Source organism: Osmia bicornis, chromosome 6 (assembly GCF_907164935.1).
Source record: "Osmia bicornis bicornis chromosome 6, iOsmBic2.1, whole genome shotgun sequence".
In the NCBI taxonomy this organism is placed as follows: Eukaryota; Metazoa; Arthropoda; class Insecta; order Hymenoptera; family Megachilidae; genus Osmia; species Osmia bicornis.
The window spans coordinates 8,147,475-8,164,347 of NC_060221.1; the positions used below are offsets into that span (position 1 = coordinate 8,147,475).

The window sequence follows — 16,873 nt, forward strand, 5'->3', positions numbered from 1 at the left end:
AAAGTGAATCGCTTCTGTTGCAATCCGTAAGACAGGGAAGGTACACGCTGAAGTTAGTAAAATGAACGGGTAGAGCTTTTGTTCCATTCCGAAACTTGATTCTTATTTAGGTAATAAAGTACTTACATGCTTGTTAGCATAAGGGTTCAGAAAATTTTGATAAGATAACGACTTTGTCCCAGAATTTTTTCCGATTTTTTGAAAGTCTAAAATAGTACTAAATTTTGACAGCCTGGTTTGTCTATGAAGGGTGGATATATATTCGTCTATGTGGAATTGATGTTTAAAATATAGAAAATCTAAGAATATACTGCATTGAAAACTTTACAGTTGGAGAATTTGAGTATTCAAAAGTTTAAGATTGTTTGCAAATTGATCTAGTCATAAGTAATCAGTATAAAATGAATAAAAAGTGAAAATTAATTATAGGTTTACTGTTACGTCTATCTGACGCGTATGTACTCGAAGTTAATTTTAATTTGCAGCATTGCAAAGTTATCGTAACGGAACAAGTGTCACGTGCTCGTTTTATCATTCAGATAAATAGTGCATTATACATGATTCAATTAACTAGAATTCCTTGTTACAACAGGCATTCTTTCATGACTTGAATTACAATCCTCAAAGGGCTCACATATCGGGCGCGGTCTTGATTCGAGATCTGCTCACGTGACCCGAAGGTGACCGAACACGAACGAAGCTCTCAGTAGCGTATAAACTGCGGTACCTGCTCCTATATTTCCATTTATTCTATTTTTTACTATATGTAAACAACGTAATAATTTACCATATAGTGTAGAAATCTTCCTAGGATAAAATCTGATCATTAACCAATTATAAATTTATTCAGTTTTGCTTACTACTCATTGTCAGCCCTGACAGAATGCTGGTTCAGTGGCGTGGTCAGTCGTAGGCGTGGGCAGTTAGAGTAATTAGACGTTCAAGTTAACGTGTATTTTGTAGTTTGTATAAAGTGATCTCCTATTCTTGGTAGAATGGCTTATGGAATTAGTTTTCGTACTTTATTGCCAGTATTATTCGTTCTCTGTTGTATTCAACAAGGTAACTATCGTTGCTCCAAAACAAACTTACTCTGACGTTCTTAACCTTCAAATAATTCTCACAAACTTTGTGATTTTATGCCAGTTAGTAGTCAGTTTTTTTTTTTATATTGTTACAGGATTGTCTATCAAGTGTTGGGTCTGTAGATCTGACTCAGATCCAAAATGTGCAGATCCCTTTGATAATACCACTGTACCCATCACTGATTGTAAACAAGAACCAGATTTGGAGCACTTACCTGGTGTAAGACCTACTATGTGTCGTAAAATCCGGCAGAAAGGTGTGTTAGTATATTCAAAATTGGGTTTATTTTTGAGTATCATTTAGCAGTAATTTGGTTTTTGTTGTTCCTTTTAGTCAATGGTGTATGGAGATATTTTCGTAGTTGTGCTTACATGGGAGAACCTGGGATTGCAGGTGACGAGAGATTTTGTCTGATGAGAACAGGAACGTACAACATATTTATGGAATATTGCACATGCAATAGTAAAGATGGCTGCAACGCAGCATCTTATAATCATGGAAGTATATTTGCCTCTGTATTAGCTTTAGTAATTTCATTGAGATACGTACTTTGTTCTACTTAACAAACTTAACCAAAGATAGATTGGATTATGCAGATTGATAGATCTGAGTAAACAATAGGATATTTGATCATACCTTTTTACAATACAGAAATCTCTTCGTACTTATTAATTGACAATCTTATGATCTGAACTTCAGGGAAATAGAATGCTTCGATTGAAATTAGGGAATGTTGTTTATAAAGATTCATATATCATTGAATAATCTTTTTTACTAAGTATACATAAAAGTGCCTATTTGTGCCTTTTTAGAGGAATGATAAATGACAAAATATTTCTAAGGCTTTTTTTACCACCTGTACAATACTATAAAAGTACATTTTATTATATCTCTTTTATGGATATTTAACTTCAAACCATTGCATATATTTTTATCGATAGAATGTAATTTGTTTTTAACACGAAAGAAAATGCTTAATCGTATTTCTCAGATTAGATTTGCTTAGTACAAAATATAATTGCTAAACCGTCCATGCATCGAACTGATGTTGATATCACTTCATGAATAAGATGAATAAGACTGTTAATACCGTCCATTTTAAAATCGTGAATTTAGCGTTAACGTGAGGTGACGTCGCTTTTTATATTTTTATATGTATACTTTCAAGAAGTGTAGTTAGTTATTAAACAGGAGGGAAATAAAAAATACCATTACTTACAGAAATGCATTACTCTTTTATGTATTTTGTAAGGTATACCATAATAGTAATAAATAAAGATGTATTAGAAATGTTACAGCGTGTAAAATAGTTTAACTTATCCTTTATATATAACAACAAATGAATTACATATAAAATATAACTCTGTTATACAAATATGTGCGTTAATAACATTTTGAATACAGTGTTCCCTTTTTTTTTTTTGGTGTAACCGTTTAAGTCTTAAAAATATTCGTTGAATTATAATCGGTGTTTGTATAAAAACAGACGTGTATACGTGTAATGTTTTACAAATACTAACTTCTTTTACGCAGTTCTAATTATTTATCATACGACACATTAGTACAATTATTAAAAAAAAATACTCGATAAAATTACAGACGAAACGATGAGCAACAAGTTTATCGTTACCAGTGCAAATAAACATTGATAAATGTAATAAAACGTGCTATTTGATCCTACGTACACAGAAAATACTTTCTCGCTGCTTTTATATCTTATCTGAACGATTTAATCTTCGCTTAAAATAATATAAAGTCAAACGTACATCGCGGCTTATTTACTTTAACGCTAAAAAATCATTTCGTCAGGATTTTTTCTGGCACAAAAACTTAGTCTCTTCATTTCGAGAAAACGATTGCAAAAAAAAAAATGACTGGACTCGTTGGCAACGAAAAATTTCACAAACTCCAAGTACTGTATATCGACAGGCACTTATTTTATTGGACGGTTCCGTTAGTCCGATTCCTGGCAGAAATTCGGCTCTTCGTCTGCCTCGGAATCGAGGACGGTTCAATTGTATGAATGATTAATATGTACAAAAAAGAAACGCGTAAAATACTTTTGTACAGGTTTGTCAACAAGAGGAAAGAAAATCTGAGCAACAAACAAAAATTAATTCTGCGAGAAATATACTGACTTTGTCGTCCAAGCGTTCTTTGGAACAGCACCCATCATCGATCGTGCTCTAAGATATTCATAAGATTCGCAAGAAACGCGAAAGTAGGTTTACACGCGATGGAAAACTCGAATTCTTTTCTCATTCAAATGCCTGCCATTTCATTATCTGTTGCCCTGGCTTCGCTAGAGCCTGTTTCCACTGTTCTCCGTAAGGTCCTCCTACGTCTGGTCCGATCACGAAGTGACCAACAGTGGTTTTCTTCCCTGAAAGCATCAAAGTATATTTCCTCGTACGTTATAAATGAAATAAAAGTCCTGAATCTTATAGCTTACCCATTTTGTTTTTCGAGACAAATTTAACAACGAAACTGACGTCGTTTAGAGCTCCTTGGTAAGGATTGTCCGCCACCACTCTGGCCATGTCCGGTGCAAATTTCATGGACACGCAAGGCGCGAAACGATCGCTTTTCCAAAAATGAGTCACCCTTCCATTGTCCACCACCGATATCTTTATGTACATCTGACCTCGGAGGGCCTCGTGCTCGTGCATCGTCTGCAACGAACATCTCAGACGATGCAGAGATAGTACCAGTCGTTCGCTACCTTCCTCTCGTTTGTCGCTCTTCTCCTGGCACAGTGACAATTCGACTTGACCCTTCTTGTTCTCCCTCTGTAATCCATTAAGAAGCGATTAGATATGATTCCCTTGAAACGCTCATTAATCCTTTGGGTACTAAGCGTGACTACGGTCACCCGTCGTTAACCCTTGGGTACAGTAATCGTGATCTAGATCTACGAAACGCATCGAAGCATAATAAGTGCCTATTAGTTATTCCAAATGCATCGACAATAGTTTATAGTATCACGAGGGCAATTGACTTTTCACGAAATAATACCGAGCTATTTTTAGCAAAGGGTTGTCCACTAAATTCGTCGGGATTGTAAATGACAAGAGAGCGTTTCATTGCTGACATTTACCCTCTCTTCAGCTCCGGAAATGCCACTTGTGATAGGTCGCAGTGGTCTCCACATATCTCCCGTGGACACGTCACCCGGGTGTTTAGCTTTCGGCGGTTTCGTAGTGAAATTTTTCGGATCCAGAGAAATGGTCGTTGCACCCACCGTGCGCCTCTTGTCGTACATTCTTCTCTCCACCGGGGTGGTTTCCGTGTTTTTCTCCGACGATTTGCCGAAGAATTGGCTGAACAATTTGTTCTTCGTCGGCTCTTGATTCTCCGAGGTGGCTGCTTGGCTGTCTTTCTTCTTGCCAGACTTTTTCGGAGTTTCCTTGACTGTAGGCGAGGTCTTGTCCTTCTCCGATTCCTTTTTATCGGTCGCTATCAACGGCTTGTCCTCGAGAATCGCGTACAGAGTCGCCACGATGAATCTCGATCCGTTGATCTCCTCCTCGATCACCTTCGTTTTCCCAAATTTCTGCTTGCTCTCTTTCCGCAGAAGGAACGTGAATTCCTCGTTCCATTGCGGCCAAGACTCGTTCCTCGACGTCGTCTCGAACTTCTCCTTTCCTGGTATCAGCTTCACCTGCAACATAAGCGGGTTACTTTCTTTTCTGTTCGAGTTCTTTCGTAAGCTAATGCTTCCATTGTAAAGTGACTGGTAACCAAGAGCAATTTAAACGAGAATGTTTCCGCTTAATTGCTGCCGACATTCAACATCTTCTTGTCTAGCATTTACCAAGTAACAGTCACGGTTTTCTACATTCTTTGTTTAATTAAAATAATCATTCATCATGAAGGTAGTGTTGAGAAAAATATCGTTTGAAGATGTAAACTTAAAGACACTTCAAACCGGTTACGAGACTTCCTGTTTTCCATTATCTGACATTATGTACTTCCTCTTTGGATCTTCGCATCCTGCAACTCTAACATCTAGTATTTATTTCGAATTAAAACTAACTTTCGAAATCAAAACGTTTATGTGTTTAACTTGCTATCGCAAAAATGAAGTATGATTTATGTGTTCCAATTAATCAATCAATACAGATAAGACTGATTCTTCTTGAAATCTTTTGGAGCACTATCTATTGTTCGTATAGGATTGGAATCTTTGGATAAATAAATAATACATCGAACTCGGTATTCCCCTTCAATACGAATCGATAAAAGCGAAATTAACAATAGTGCAGTCATCGAGTAATCTCAACCTCTTTTTAACCACCGCAATTAATACGTTTCATGGTTTTATTGTACGAAGATAATGCTCGTACCGTTCCCACACAACCAGCCGAGCATTGTCTCCGAAGATTCGTGAGTGAATAAAGTGGGCTCGAGTGGGCGCAGAACCTTCGCTCGATTATTCTGGTTACGTAAGCCGAGATAACGCAGTTAAAGATTATAACTTTAACGTTCTTCTACCTTGACAACGTAGCTATTGACACGGGTGAAGCCGAAATTTTGCGGCAAGTGTCGAGCACCGAGCACCGTCACGTGTAACGCCTTCTCGTTGATCGAATGAACGATCCTAATGCCCACTTCCGGTTCCAGATTCACCGTCCGATCCAACGGCGTGGACACCGTCTTCAGGCCGGTGTCGATGAAACTTTTGATCTTCGCCAACGCCATGATCCGAAAATTATCCTCATCTGGTGAATACCGAATCGGTTTATCGATCTCGTCTGACCATTCGACGACGCTTCACTGTAAACAGAGTAAAAGACCGCCGTCTAAATATTTTGCGAAGGCTAGGCAAACTATTAATAATTCAGGCGATGCAATTCGTCCTCGGTTGTGAATTTTAGTAAAATGAATTTCGACTGAACTGTGCGCCTATCTGATACACAGACCATTTGGAAAGCTTCCCCAAAATGTTTATCGGTTATCTCGGCCGCGTTTTAATCGATAAATACGAGCCACGTATGTTTATTCCTATAAAAGGAACTTCGATGGTCGGACTCGTATGTTCAGTCTTTCGATGCTCGGATTTTCAACCTATTCGAGGGTTGCGACCCTCCAGAGGGTTGCAATCATTTTTACAGAAAATATCATTGATCACAATATTCTGCCAGTGATTGTAACCCCGATTTTTTCTAAATGAGAAGAATGCGAGAGGGAGGGGCAATCGCAGGTTAATTGATCGCGGTTAAAAAGGGTCGTGACTCGCTAAACGCTGCGAAGGAAGGTTTCAATGCAATACACTGTTTCGTGCAACGTGCTGTTTCGCGAAATAACCGCGATAACGCGAATGGAAACCGAGCCACGATCGACGTCGATGAGTAACGGTAAACTTCCAAGAGACCGGCGATCGTGAGGCTTCGAGCACTGCCTCGAGCCGCCACGAACGATCTACGGTCTCTAAACAGGTGATCGTCAGTTTCCTCGGCGATTGTACTCTTCTTTTTACACATTCGAGGAAGTCTCGGTCGATCGAACTTTCTCCAACTAGGAAAATCGTACCGGTCAACAGGCGTTGTCACCTGCCCGGCGATCTTGGCTCGATCTGAAGCGAAGGAAAGGCCCCTTGGAAACAGCGCACCTACCATAATCACGATGATCGATGCCTGTTGCGGCGTAGCTTCGAAGAATACCGAACCGATCGGTATTGTGTTGATCGTTTTTTAACGAAACACGTCTAGACGAACGAATGTAATGGATTTCTTCGACGAAGCGTCAGACAACTGTCTCCATGGCCACAGGTAAAATGTAAACAGGTAGCTAGAATACAGCTCTTTCTTTCACTGTGTAAGCACGCCACGCGGTTCTATCTCGATCTCGAACTTGTTGCACATGCTGAAGCGGTTCAACGACAACGTAACCGCTTGGAAACGGTGAGAAATTTTATTTAGATACGTGCACGCGTGCAAATTGATCGCAATTACGTGTTTAACTGTCACCTGCACTTCGTACGACGCGCTGGCGTGGTATGCGGCTCTGTCTAGCGTGGGTTCCCTTTATAAGAGAACCGACTGTACGCCAGGGATGGACGGTTCGAGGGTTCTGTTTACGGGGCTCCGAGACAACGAAGTGAATTTTGTATTTTCCGAAGAGTTTATTAAGATTTAATACTTGGAAAAATAAAGGATAATATTTAAACATTAATTGGATTTTAGTGAGTATGGTTTGGAGCACAGTTGCATACGACTGCTTGCAACTTGCCAACGTTAATGAATTGATTATAGAAATTATTATGAATCATTGGTGTTTATATTTGTGTACCTTAAGTATGATTTTGTTGAAACCTTGCACCTTATTTCAAACATAGACGCAATACGTACAGGTAGTTCGATCAATAAAATAAACTAGAGACAAGATTACTAGGTAATCTAATTTTTATTCTTTCTGTTAATACCTTACAGGTTACTGTTTTATATTCGTATGGCATGTATCCTTTTCTTGGAATTCATATCGAAGCATCATAATCTTTGGATATAAATTTTATTGCCAAATTTACTTCCTGAAAATGTTTATCAGGGCGTGTTTCATTTTTGATAAAATTGAAGGTGTCCCGGGCACTTGGGACAGATGATTGCATTACTGTCGCAGAAACTGGCCAGTCGTGCCGAAGTAGGGACACTACTCGCACATTTCATCCTATAATCTTTATAGACTCTATTCGTGACGCCTGTTGCTCACAGAAGGTCCGATATCCATGTAGAACACAAGTGTGTGTGTTAATCTGTTCGTACGCACACGAAATCCAGGCGTAAGTAAATACAACGCAATGAATGAGACTGTATAACTGTAGTGCCGTATGAAAGTAAGGCCCGACACAATTGCAAACTGTAGATTTCATATTTTAACTTCTTTTTATTAATCATTTGAGGATATTAAATTATCAGTGCCAATTGAACTTTAAATTAATTCATTCATTCAGTCAATTTTAAGTCATTAAATTCATAAAGGAACATATTTACAAAAGAGTGGAATCTACTGTGAATTGTTTTGTTTCAAATACACAATGGTTACAATCAATCAAAGGAGATAGTTTGAAATCGTATCCCAGATCTTTTTAACCTTCCATCTGTCAACTAAGAGTTCGTAGTTACCGAAGAGGAAAGATTTTATTAAATTTATTCGAGCGTTTCATTATCAAAGGATAGCTGAGAGAAAACAATAATGGAACAAGTTAATGAAGCAGCGAACGATCGAGTTTAACGCGCAGTAAATCTAATTGTAATGTGTAACAATATCGCACAAGCTACAGAATGGAATGCAGCACAGTCCATTGTGATGCATAAAATACAAATCAGAGAGAAGACATCTGAATACACGCGTCAGGTGCGATGGCAGATGAATCTTTCAATTTGATCTTCGTAGCTTTGTTTTTTCATTTATTGGAGCAATGGAAATGCTGCATTAAAGTGTTACACGCGTACAGTATATATCATAAATCTTTCTACTTCTGTTTTGAATTATTAAATATATTCGTAACTTTACAATTGTTTGACGGTTGCAAATATCAAAGTCACGAATACGTGGCACTGACCATCAAAGTGTCAGGTAGGAGTACTAAAATGATATTCAAACAATAAGAATTAGAATGATTGTTTGAGAGAAATGTAAGGTTGCTTAAAACAGTAAAGGTCTGCACCTTCGCAAATCTTAATACGTGCCCTCCGATACGCGCTTAGAACATTGTTCCACGCATAATAAATTACATTGATTGCACGTGATGATATGCAAGGATACATTTGACAGCCGTATTGGCCTTCGTTGTTAAGCAACTTACTTTTGTTGTCACGCTTAGAACAATCAGGGAAGCATAGTTGTTCTTGAAACAGAACGATGTTGCTTTAAAAAGTATTTCGGTGAAGCTCACGCGCTTCCTTTATTCGTTGGAACTAAACGTCTCGATAAACTTTATGCTTATCGATAATTAAGTTAATGTAAAATACTGCTTTTTAATACCTGGATCTTTTATTTAGAAGATATTGCAACTGTTGAATTTGCACAGTGATAAAAGAGAACATAATATTACTGCAAAGTAATTAATAAGCTGAAGAATCGTGCGCGCCTTATTTTTCAATTTTAAGTTCTTTTGACGCGTATTTTGAAATTAGGATCTATATCGCTAATAGGCTACAGTGTTTTTTTGACACAAGTCTGTGTTACGTTCATCAAATAACTCACATAGTAACGTTTGAATCATTAAAATCAGTAATTAAACTAAAGAAAATGATTTACTAATTTTAATGAATTGTGAAAGTTTTTTATTCTACAAACGTAACTAGTGTGCAAATTTTTTAGATCAAATCATTTAAATTAAGGTTTTAAATTGATTTTCATTGTTAAAGGTGTGCCAAAAATCAAAACTGTTACAACTGCTAAATGTTTTACATATTTATACTATGATAGATCAAATGATGTTTGTTCTCTAGACACAAATTTAGAATTCCTCAAAAACAAAGCCATGTACATACAGTCTTGTCAAATCTGTAGTCTAACACTGCGACTGTATTGTAAAATATTTGAAAATTTTGTTAACTTAAGCTGGCAGATACGAAACCAATCGGTATATATTAGTTACTTCGCGCTGGAGTACGTTAGTCTGTCTTCTGACGTTGAACAGAGAGGAGGTGGTGTTCTCGTTTTCGGCGGCAGCGCCATCTATACAAAAATGGCTCAAACTACTCAACACGTTATCGACCGATTTTTTTTAAATATCTCGGGAACTAATTATCCTATATATATAAAGCCCAAAGACGTCCGTCCGTGTCCCTTTTCAACTTGAGAATTACTAGGGTTAGAGATACACTTTATATGTCGTTAGAAAAGTCTCGCTGAGATTAGCTCAAAACCGATGCATTTGTGCGGCTAAGTGGTCGGAGTCAAAAGTTACAGAGATTTCAATTTTTCCATATAAAGTCTATGGGTCGCACATTTAAGCTACGGGGTCCCTGATACCTCAAGCCATCGGCCATTGCGGCATCTATATAAAAACGGCGCAAACTATTCGTTAACTTACCGACTCCCGAAGAGTTGATTACCGACTGTCGAAAGTTCAGTCGATAAGTCGGTAATTCGTTGAGCAGTTTCCGCCGCTTTTGTATAGATGGCGCAGTGAACGGAATTAAAAAAATCCTTAGTTCTAGGCGGTCTTCTCAAAATATAAGTTTGTCAAATAATTATTCTAATAATTTTTCGGTCTTGTAAATTAAATAAACTCCGAAGGGAAATTAGAAGTATATGTATGTTTGATAGGTTTAAAAAGAAAACGTGGCCGACAAGAGCGAAGCTCAAGTCATAATGCGTAAGTTAATGCGTAATTTCATGGTGCAATATTGAAAATGAAAATAAAACGGTCAGTATTAGAGAAATATCGATTAATCGATCCAACTATCGATATATCGAAAATATCGATTAATCGATCCAACTATCGATATATCGAAAATATCGATTAATCTATCCAACTATCGATACATCGAAAATATCGATTAATCGAAACTATCGATATATCGAAACTATCGATATATCGATTGGATAGAAAAGATAACTTAAATTCCAAAAAAATTTCAGCACATTTAATTAATTATTAATAAATGCAATGATTATAGCACAGTTGTAATAGTTATTCAAAAAGAGACAAATTATCATTAAAAAGAAAAAAGAAAAAAAAAGTTGTGAATCATCGACTTGAACCGTAGACAACTAGATTGCGAGTCAAGCGTTTTACCGCGGAGCTAAGTATTTGTATGTGTTAGTTTGTCATGCTTCTCAATGTAAGGGGTAACTAACTTTAATTGTTAATATCTTTTAAACAATTAGCCGTCTGCCCCCAAAACGGGGTATAGGCGTGTTCAGGGCGACGAGCTCTACAAGGTGGCAAAGTTTCATTAATAAGTGAGCGTAACACTTGGGTAATTCCCCATGCAATTATTAATTGCACATGCACGGTAAAACAGGGATTGGTAAAGCAGGTGCGATTATCATACCGGCTGTGCACTCTGCATGCAGACGTAATCTCATTTGGGAGTGACTGGGACCCCCTAAACCATGTTCCTTCGAAAACAAACGCATATCCTGTCCTCGGCATTTGTAATCACCGCCATAAAAGAAGCGTTTCTTCAGTTAGTCAACAGATGGCAAACGTACACACAGACTCGTTTATAATCGTACGTAGACCCTCCCTCCAGTGAACAGCTGTTTGACCGCCATGGCGCACGCGACTTCGTGTTGTGAAAGACGCTCCGAACGTTTACAACCTTACCGGTGCAAGATCGTGTTTACGTGCCTCGTGTCACCGTATTTCGAGTCCAAATTTCGGTCGTAGAACATCTCTCGCGTATAATGAGTGCGAGAAAACAGTGTTTGTGCGTTGTGTTAAAGTGAACTCCGATTCTTCCCTGACTGCAATATTCACCGGTGCTTGGACTGTCACACTTGACAGGTAAGTGTTTATTTATCGTTTTATATTCCCTCTAATTGTGTATACAATTAAACTTCATATATCTCAATTGAAATTTTATTGATCTTTTGATACATCTGAATAGATTTTGACACGCCATGTCAATGTTTCATTTATAAGCATATCTTTAAATGAAATTGCATGTAATTACGATTTAATCTCAATAAGAATTAATTGTAAGGAGTTTGATAGAACTATTTAAACAATCTTTTTTTCAACGTCATTAATATGTTATACTGTATACAGAAATTGATCGTTACGGCATGTTCTATGACACAATTGTCACTTTTATCATCGTTCTATACAGTTGTTATTGATAGGGATTAACAATTATTTTAATTTGACAGTTATTAAAATCGATCATTATATATTATATATTATGATTTAAGCTATTTCGCGATTGTTTTATTTTAGTGAAATAATTCAGAAGGGATGATTATTGTACGAAATATTTGTGCTACCTTTGTAACCTGTCTGATCTGCTGTTAAGTATTCTTCAATGCTTTGTCGTCAGGTGGCAGCACGTGACTGTATATTTGAATTTATACGCGGTCTTAGTACGCGGTTCGTAGCTAATGATTTTAACCCTTCATGATACAGTTTATAATTAAAATTTTTACCGTATCTGTAATGCTTTGAATTCTAAGATTAGTTGTATTTTATTTAATATAAAGTATTCAAGGTACAAGTTACAAATTTCTGAAAGCTAAACATTAATACCATCCCTTTGACGAATTTAATCATACGGTGTATATTTGTCCAGAATGTAATTTTCCGAACATAGTTTGCTTGACACAAACACAGCAGATCAGACAGTCTATATATTAGTATACTAAGTAACTATTTCATTGGAGTATCAAATTCATCCCAGCGTGTTTTCGATATTAAACAAGCAGCTTGCGTTACCACCCACCCCTTTGAGTAATGAGTTGTATTTTTATCAAAAACAAGTACTGTTAAGTAATTCTACCAGAAGCTTAGTAACTCTTGTACGTACATGTACTTCCGTACCTCTTAGAGGATTATTTAATTAATTGGAAGCAAAAATTGACGGATAAGTCGAGGAATATGCTAATCACTAAGAGACTGGAGAATTTCAGAGCTGATTCGAAAGTTTCAGTTAACGATACGCGACACACGGTTCATTAAAAACACGAATCCGCAACTAGTTTGCCATTCCCTGTATTTATTAGCAGCGTGCATAGTACCGACATATTTAGTTTCTCTTTGAATCGCGTAGCCGTTTAAGTGCATCATTACCTATTCCCTTTTGTGTGTACCAGTTTCCCGTGCAGCCTGCATCTCTTCCCACTTTTCAACCGCTCGTGCTCGCCGTCCAAAATGAATTGCAAACTGCCTGCTATTCTACTTTCAATTGTTTTTCTCTTGTCTTTCCTTTGTTTTCCTCGTTTTTAGCATACAGCTCATGCTTAGCTGAAAATCTTCCTTTAAACGCAGTAAAGTGTGTTCGAAATTCTTCCTCTGTGATCTAGATTCAAATTATCGTACAGGGGGCTCCAATCAGTAGCCAAAATTTTAATTGAGTATCGGCGTGGAAACTACTGTTATTCGATTATTAAATTCGATTCGTGGTGAGCGAAGTTTTGAAATGGGAAACGTAGTCGCAAGGAATCGTGAAAGGTCAAAACACTTTGCTCGCAAGAAAACTTGCATGCATATAAGCAAAAGAGAAACTGGTGGAACGAAATAGGCCAGCTAGGATTAAGATTTCCGATAAGCGAATCGTTCTTTCCCGCGTTTTTCGACGCGAAGGCGAACGGAAGGAACGAAGGCTTTGCGTTTAACGAGTCGCTGGAAACGCGAGTTTGATTAGAACTCGCACCGTTTGCATCCCTTAGCTCGCTCACTTTTAAACGGCCTCCGAGCTGTGTTAATATTAACCCGTGAATAAGTTTTCCTCATTTCGCGACACTTTGTCCCACTTTCTCATCGACACAGAAAGAGGGAAAATATCGCTAATGAATATATGAATGAATAAATATATCCTTTCCACAGGCTAGAATTCTGAATGTTTACATTGCCCGCGCGAATGGGAAACGACGATTCAAGCGTGGTTAGAACTCTGACTAAAGTTCAATTTGATGATTTTAACGAAAAACAGAAGTTGCGAAACTTGCGCTTTTCGAAGAGTCTCGGTTAATTAGTTGAATCGCAGGCGAAGTTCTCGAACAATTTTCATAGTTGTTTGAAATTTTTATTGGAACATTTTAGCCGACAGGGCAGAGCGATGTTCATAAGCGTCGATAGGTGACAATTATAGGAAATAAATAATCGTTGGTAATGAAGGCTGACCGATGGAACGTGGCGCGTAACCTCTCATCAATCGTCGCCGCGAATGCGCAGACAGAAATTTCATTTATCGAGAAAGTTTAAATCAAACCGCCATTACTCACGATGCCGCAACTGTGACCGGTCGTTTCGATTCCACCAAAAACCAATTGAAATTCGTTTCGTCACCGGCTCCGTGTTTCCCTCTTCCGCCACCTTTGCCTCTGGCTTTCAGCTAACCATTAATCGAAAATTTCTCAACGTACGCTCGCTTGCTTCCGTTCCTGTCTTTTTCACGTTTGATGTCGCTTTGTAAAGTCGGGTGTAATGCGATAGGGGTGTCTGCGGTTCGATTCGTCGAAAATGCGGGACACTTTGCCAGTCAGGATCGTCGAAAGTACGAAACAAAATTAATTAGCGAGAATGATAGGTGGCAAAGGGAACGCGGACCGAGTCGATGGTTCACCGGTTCGTTCGATTAAATTTCCTCGTTGGAAATGGTTAACGAGATTTCGACGGAAGTGACTTGGATTTACCTGCAGGCTGCATAATGCGCCTCTAAGCACCTCGTATTTCCTGCTGATCTCGGTCCCCTGCGATTACTCTTCTTAAATGAGTTATCGTAACTTTGATGATCGTACTCTGGTCACCAGAACCGAGTTACAAGAACTGTCGACCTGAACAAGTAGTTTTTCAATTAAATTGAATTTCAAATGTGGGTCGCCATGGGTATAATCACTCTCGAGAATGTTGTTAGTATATACAAGATTTAGGTCATTTCATATGCAATTCAATTCCCTCTGATACGACGAAACAAAATAAAATTTAGAAAACGAAAACAATCTGAAATACAAAATTGAAGTTAAATTGGGATTCTCTCCATAGTCCGCGAAGATTAATATGAGAAACTTAACTGTTGAGAAGATATGAAAAGTTTAATAATTTATTTATTGATAACCTTGGGTTAAAATATTCTTTCATCCAGCAACTAATTTCAAGTCCTCGCGTTACGTTTCTTATTTTATATATTGAAAGAATTAAATATTTAAAAAATATCGCAGATACGTTATGTCTCGTCCGAGCGATAAATCTAATTCGCTGTCCTTAACACTGTCACAGACGAAATTCGTATTCATCGACGATCAACGACAGGACCATTTCTCTTTCTGTTTCGAAAGTACCATTTACAAAATCCTGCTGCACGCCCGGAGTGTCCGCGTTTCCTGCTCTATCGTCGATGATTTATTCAATCGACCGGTTGTCGATATTTATCGTTCGGCTGGCTCTCTCGCGGCACACGAGACACTCGATGAGATAAATCATATTATCGTGGACAAGTAGTGGCCAGTACGTGGCAATCTGCGCCGATGCCAAAACGGCCGCTCGTATGAACATGGAAATCATATTAGACTAAAACCACATTGCTTAATGGACGCCATCTGCCCTTAATCCCATTATCCGCCGCGATTCATCACCGCCTCTCTTTTCCACCCCCTCTGTTCGATGCGATATTGTTTGCTGTAACAACTCGTCTTCGAGGCGACCTATTATGATTTCATCCCTTCGCTCGTTCTCCCCGTGTTTTCCCGAGAAAAAACGAACCCCGTCGATTTTCTCGCTTGTCGTGAAATTCGAATCGTCGCGACAGCAGATAAATATTTAGATTCCAGATTTCCGCGCGGTGGACGCGTTCGCGTTTGAACGGAATCAACCTTTTAACCCTTTTGCAATACCAATCCCCATTTTTCGCGAGGATTACCAGAGGGTATTTTATGCCCGTCGAATAAATACCTATAACGATTTACACGCGTTACGATTTTACAAATTGTTACTCTTGATATGTTCCGTCGATCTGTAACACACATGGTGATAGATCGCGTTATATGGCACGGTATGTACGAAAGCGTTGTTCCGTTTTCCATTTTCGCGCGTCAGAGGGAAAGAGTTAAAGTTCGAAGCGGAGATTCGGGGCCGAGCGGATTTGTCGTTTATCGAGTTTCCGCCGTTTCTTGTCTCGCAGTCGCGTGAAACTTTCGATTCAATTCGCCCCGCCGGAATATCGATTTCCTATCGTGACCCCTGGAACCGAGACTTTGGAAAATAGCGTCGTCGGTATGTACACAAGAAATCCGTCCGATTTAAGATTTCGCAAACAAAGACTGTTCCACGGCTCCCGCTTCTATAAACCACCATCCACGGAATATATTTCTCGGGGAAATTCAAAAACTTGGAGTCGCGCGACGGTTAACGTGTTCCTACCTTCCAACTGGGGTACGCGATATCGATTCCGCTCTATCGAGCATGAGCTACCAGACATCTCGGTATAACCGTGAACATTTCTATACGTTCATTGTTCGGAGAATATTAAAAATCATTTCGTGTTCGTCGAAATCTTCTTCAATGTCAATTTTATATCACAGTTTTCTTCAAATCGAGAAACCCTTCATTAACACCTCGAGGATTAAAAAGTACTGTAAGAGTGGTGGGATTGCCCAGGGCCACTATATTAATATGACTGTTCCTGCAATCCCAGAACTTTCTATGGCAACGAATGTTATTAACAAAAGATGTAAAACAGATCATTCTCGATTTAGCCGTTGACGAATAAAGTCTACAATTTTTACTGTAAGAGTGGTGGGATTGCCCAGGGCCACTATATTAATATGACTGTTCCTGCAATCCCAGAACTTTCTATGGCAACGAATGTTATTAACAAAAGATGTAAAACAGATCATTCTCGATTTAGCCGTTGACGAATAAAGTCTACAGTACATAGATTCTCGCATCTAAAAAATCACAGATGCATCGTTCCTTTCCTACCAGCCAAGGTAGCGAAGAAGGATTTAAGTATGCACAAATCCAGGCGCATACATCATCTTTATAGCGTTCGAGTTGCCAGTTGAAAAGAGGCCGTTCGCCCTCTGGTACGCGTGCATTAATGCACACGAGATGACCGATAACGACTTCCTGCGAGAGGATCCTTGCGAGCCGGAAGTGGCTCCACGGACGATGCTTCCC

At 38.6% G+C, this 16,873-nt stretch overlaps 3 protein-coding genes across 3 annotated transcripts in view; 2 read left to right on the forward strand and 1 right to left on the reverse strand.

Annotated features, from left to right (window-relative positions):
- Positions 1-719: 719 nt before the first annotated feature.
- LOC114874949 lies at positions 720-1,697 on the forward strand. The gene is made up of 3 exons (XM_029184735.2): positions 720-1,062; positions 1,181-1,342; positions 1,420-1,697. Exons 1-3 carry the CDS (start codon positions 996-998, stop codon positions 1,647-1,649), a joined length of 459 nt encoding a protein of 152 aa, XP_029040568.1. The 5' UTR covers positions 720-995; the 3' UTR covers positions 1,650-1,697.
- Positions 1,698-2,391: 694 nt separating this feature from the next.
- LOC114874946 lies at positions 2,392-7,096 on the reverse strand. The gene is made up of 5 exons (XM_029184731.2): positions 6,702-7,096; positions 5,581-5,862; positions 4,184-4,747; positions 3,539-3,875; positions 2,392-3,469 (listed from the first exon to the last, which is right to left on the reverse strand). The coding sequence occupies exons 2-5, from the start codon at positions 5,785-5,787 to the stop codon at positions 3,345-3,347; spliced, it is 1,233 nt and encodes a 410-aa protein (XP_029040564.1). The 5' UTR covers positions 5,788-5,862; positions 6,702-7,096; the 3' UTR covers positions 2,392-3,344.
- A 4,239-nt stretch (positions 7,097-11,335) lies between these two features.
- LOC114874895 (bifunctional heparan sulfate N-deacetylase/N-sulfotransferase) overlaps positions 11,336-16,873 on the forward strand; it is a 241,748-nt gene continuing 236,210 nt past the window's right edge. The window contains exon 1 of the mRNA XM_029184617.2: positions 11,336-11,548. The gene's annotated coding sequence lies outside the window, so the exon portion shown is untranslated. The remainder of the gene's footprint in view (positions 11,549-16,873) is intronic.

What these genes read in the sequence shown, in the direction of transcription:
- LOC114874949 (XM_029184735.2), top strand. Translation starts at nt 996, where the DNA reads ATGGCTTATGGAATTAGTTTTCGTACTTTATTGCCAGTATTATTCGTT. An exon ending in TCTCTGTTGTATTCAACAAG is followed by an intron (nt 1,063 to 1,180) that starts GTAACTATCGTT and finishes ATATTGTTACAG; the next exon opens with GATTGTCTATCAAGTGTTGG. An exon ending in TCGTAAAATCCGGCAGAAAG is followed by an intron (nt 1,343 to 1,419) that starts GTGTGTTAGTAT and finishes TGTTCCTTTTAG; the next exon opens with TCAATGGTGTATGGAGATAT.
- LOC114874946 (XM_029184731.2), bottom strand. Translation starts at nt 5,787, where the DNA reads ATGGCGTTGGCGAAGATCAAAAGTTTCATCGACACCGGCCTGAAGACG. An exon ending in TCAATAGCTACGTTGTCAAG is followed by an intron (nt 4,748 to 5,580) that starts GTAGAAGAACGT and finishes CTTATGTTGCAG; the next exon opens with GTGAAGCTGATACCAGGAAA. An exon ending in TTTCCGGAGCTGAAGAGAGG is followed by an intron (nt 3,876 to 4,183) that starts GTAAATGTCAGC and finishes AATGGATTACAG; the next exon opens with AGGGAGAACAAGAAGGGTCA.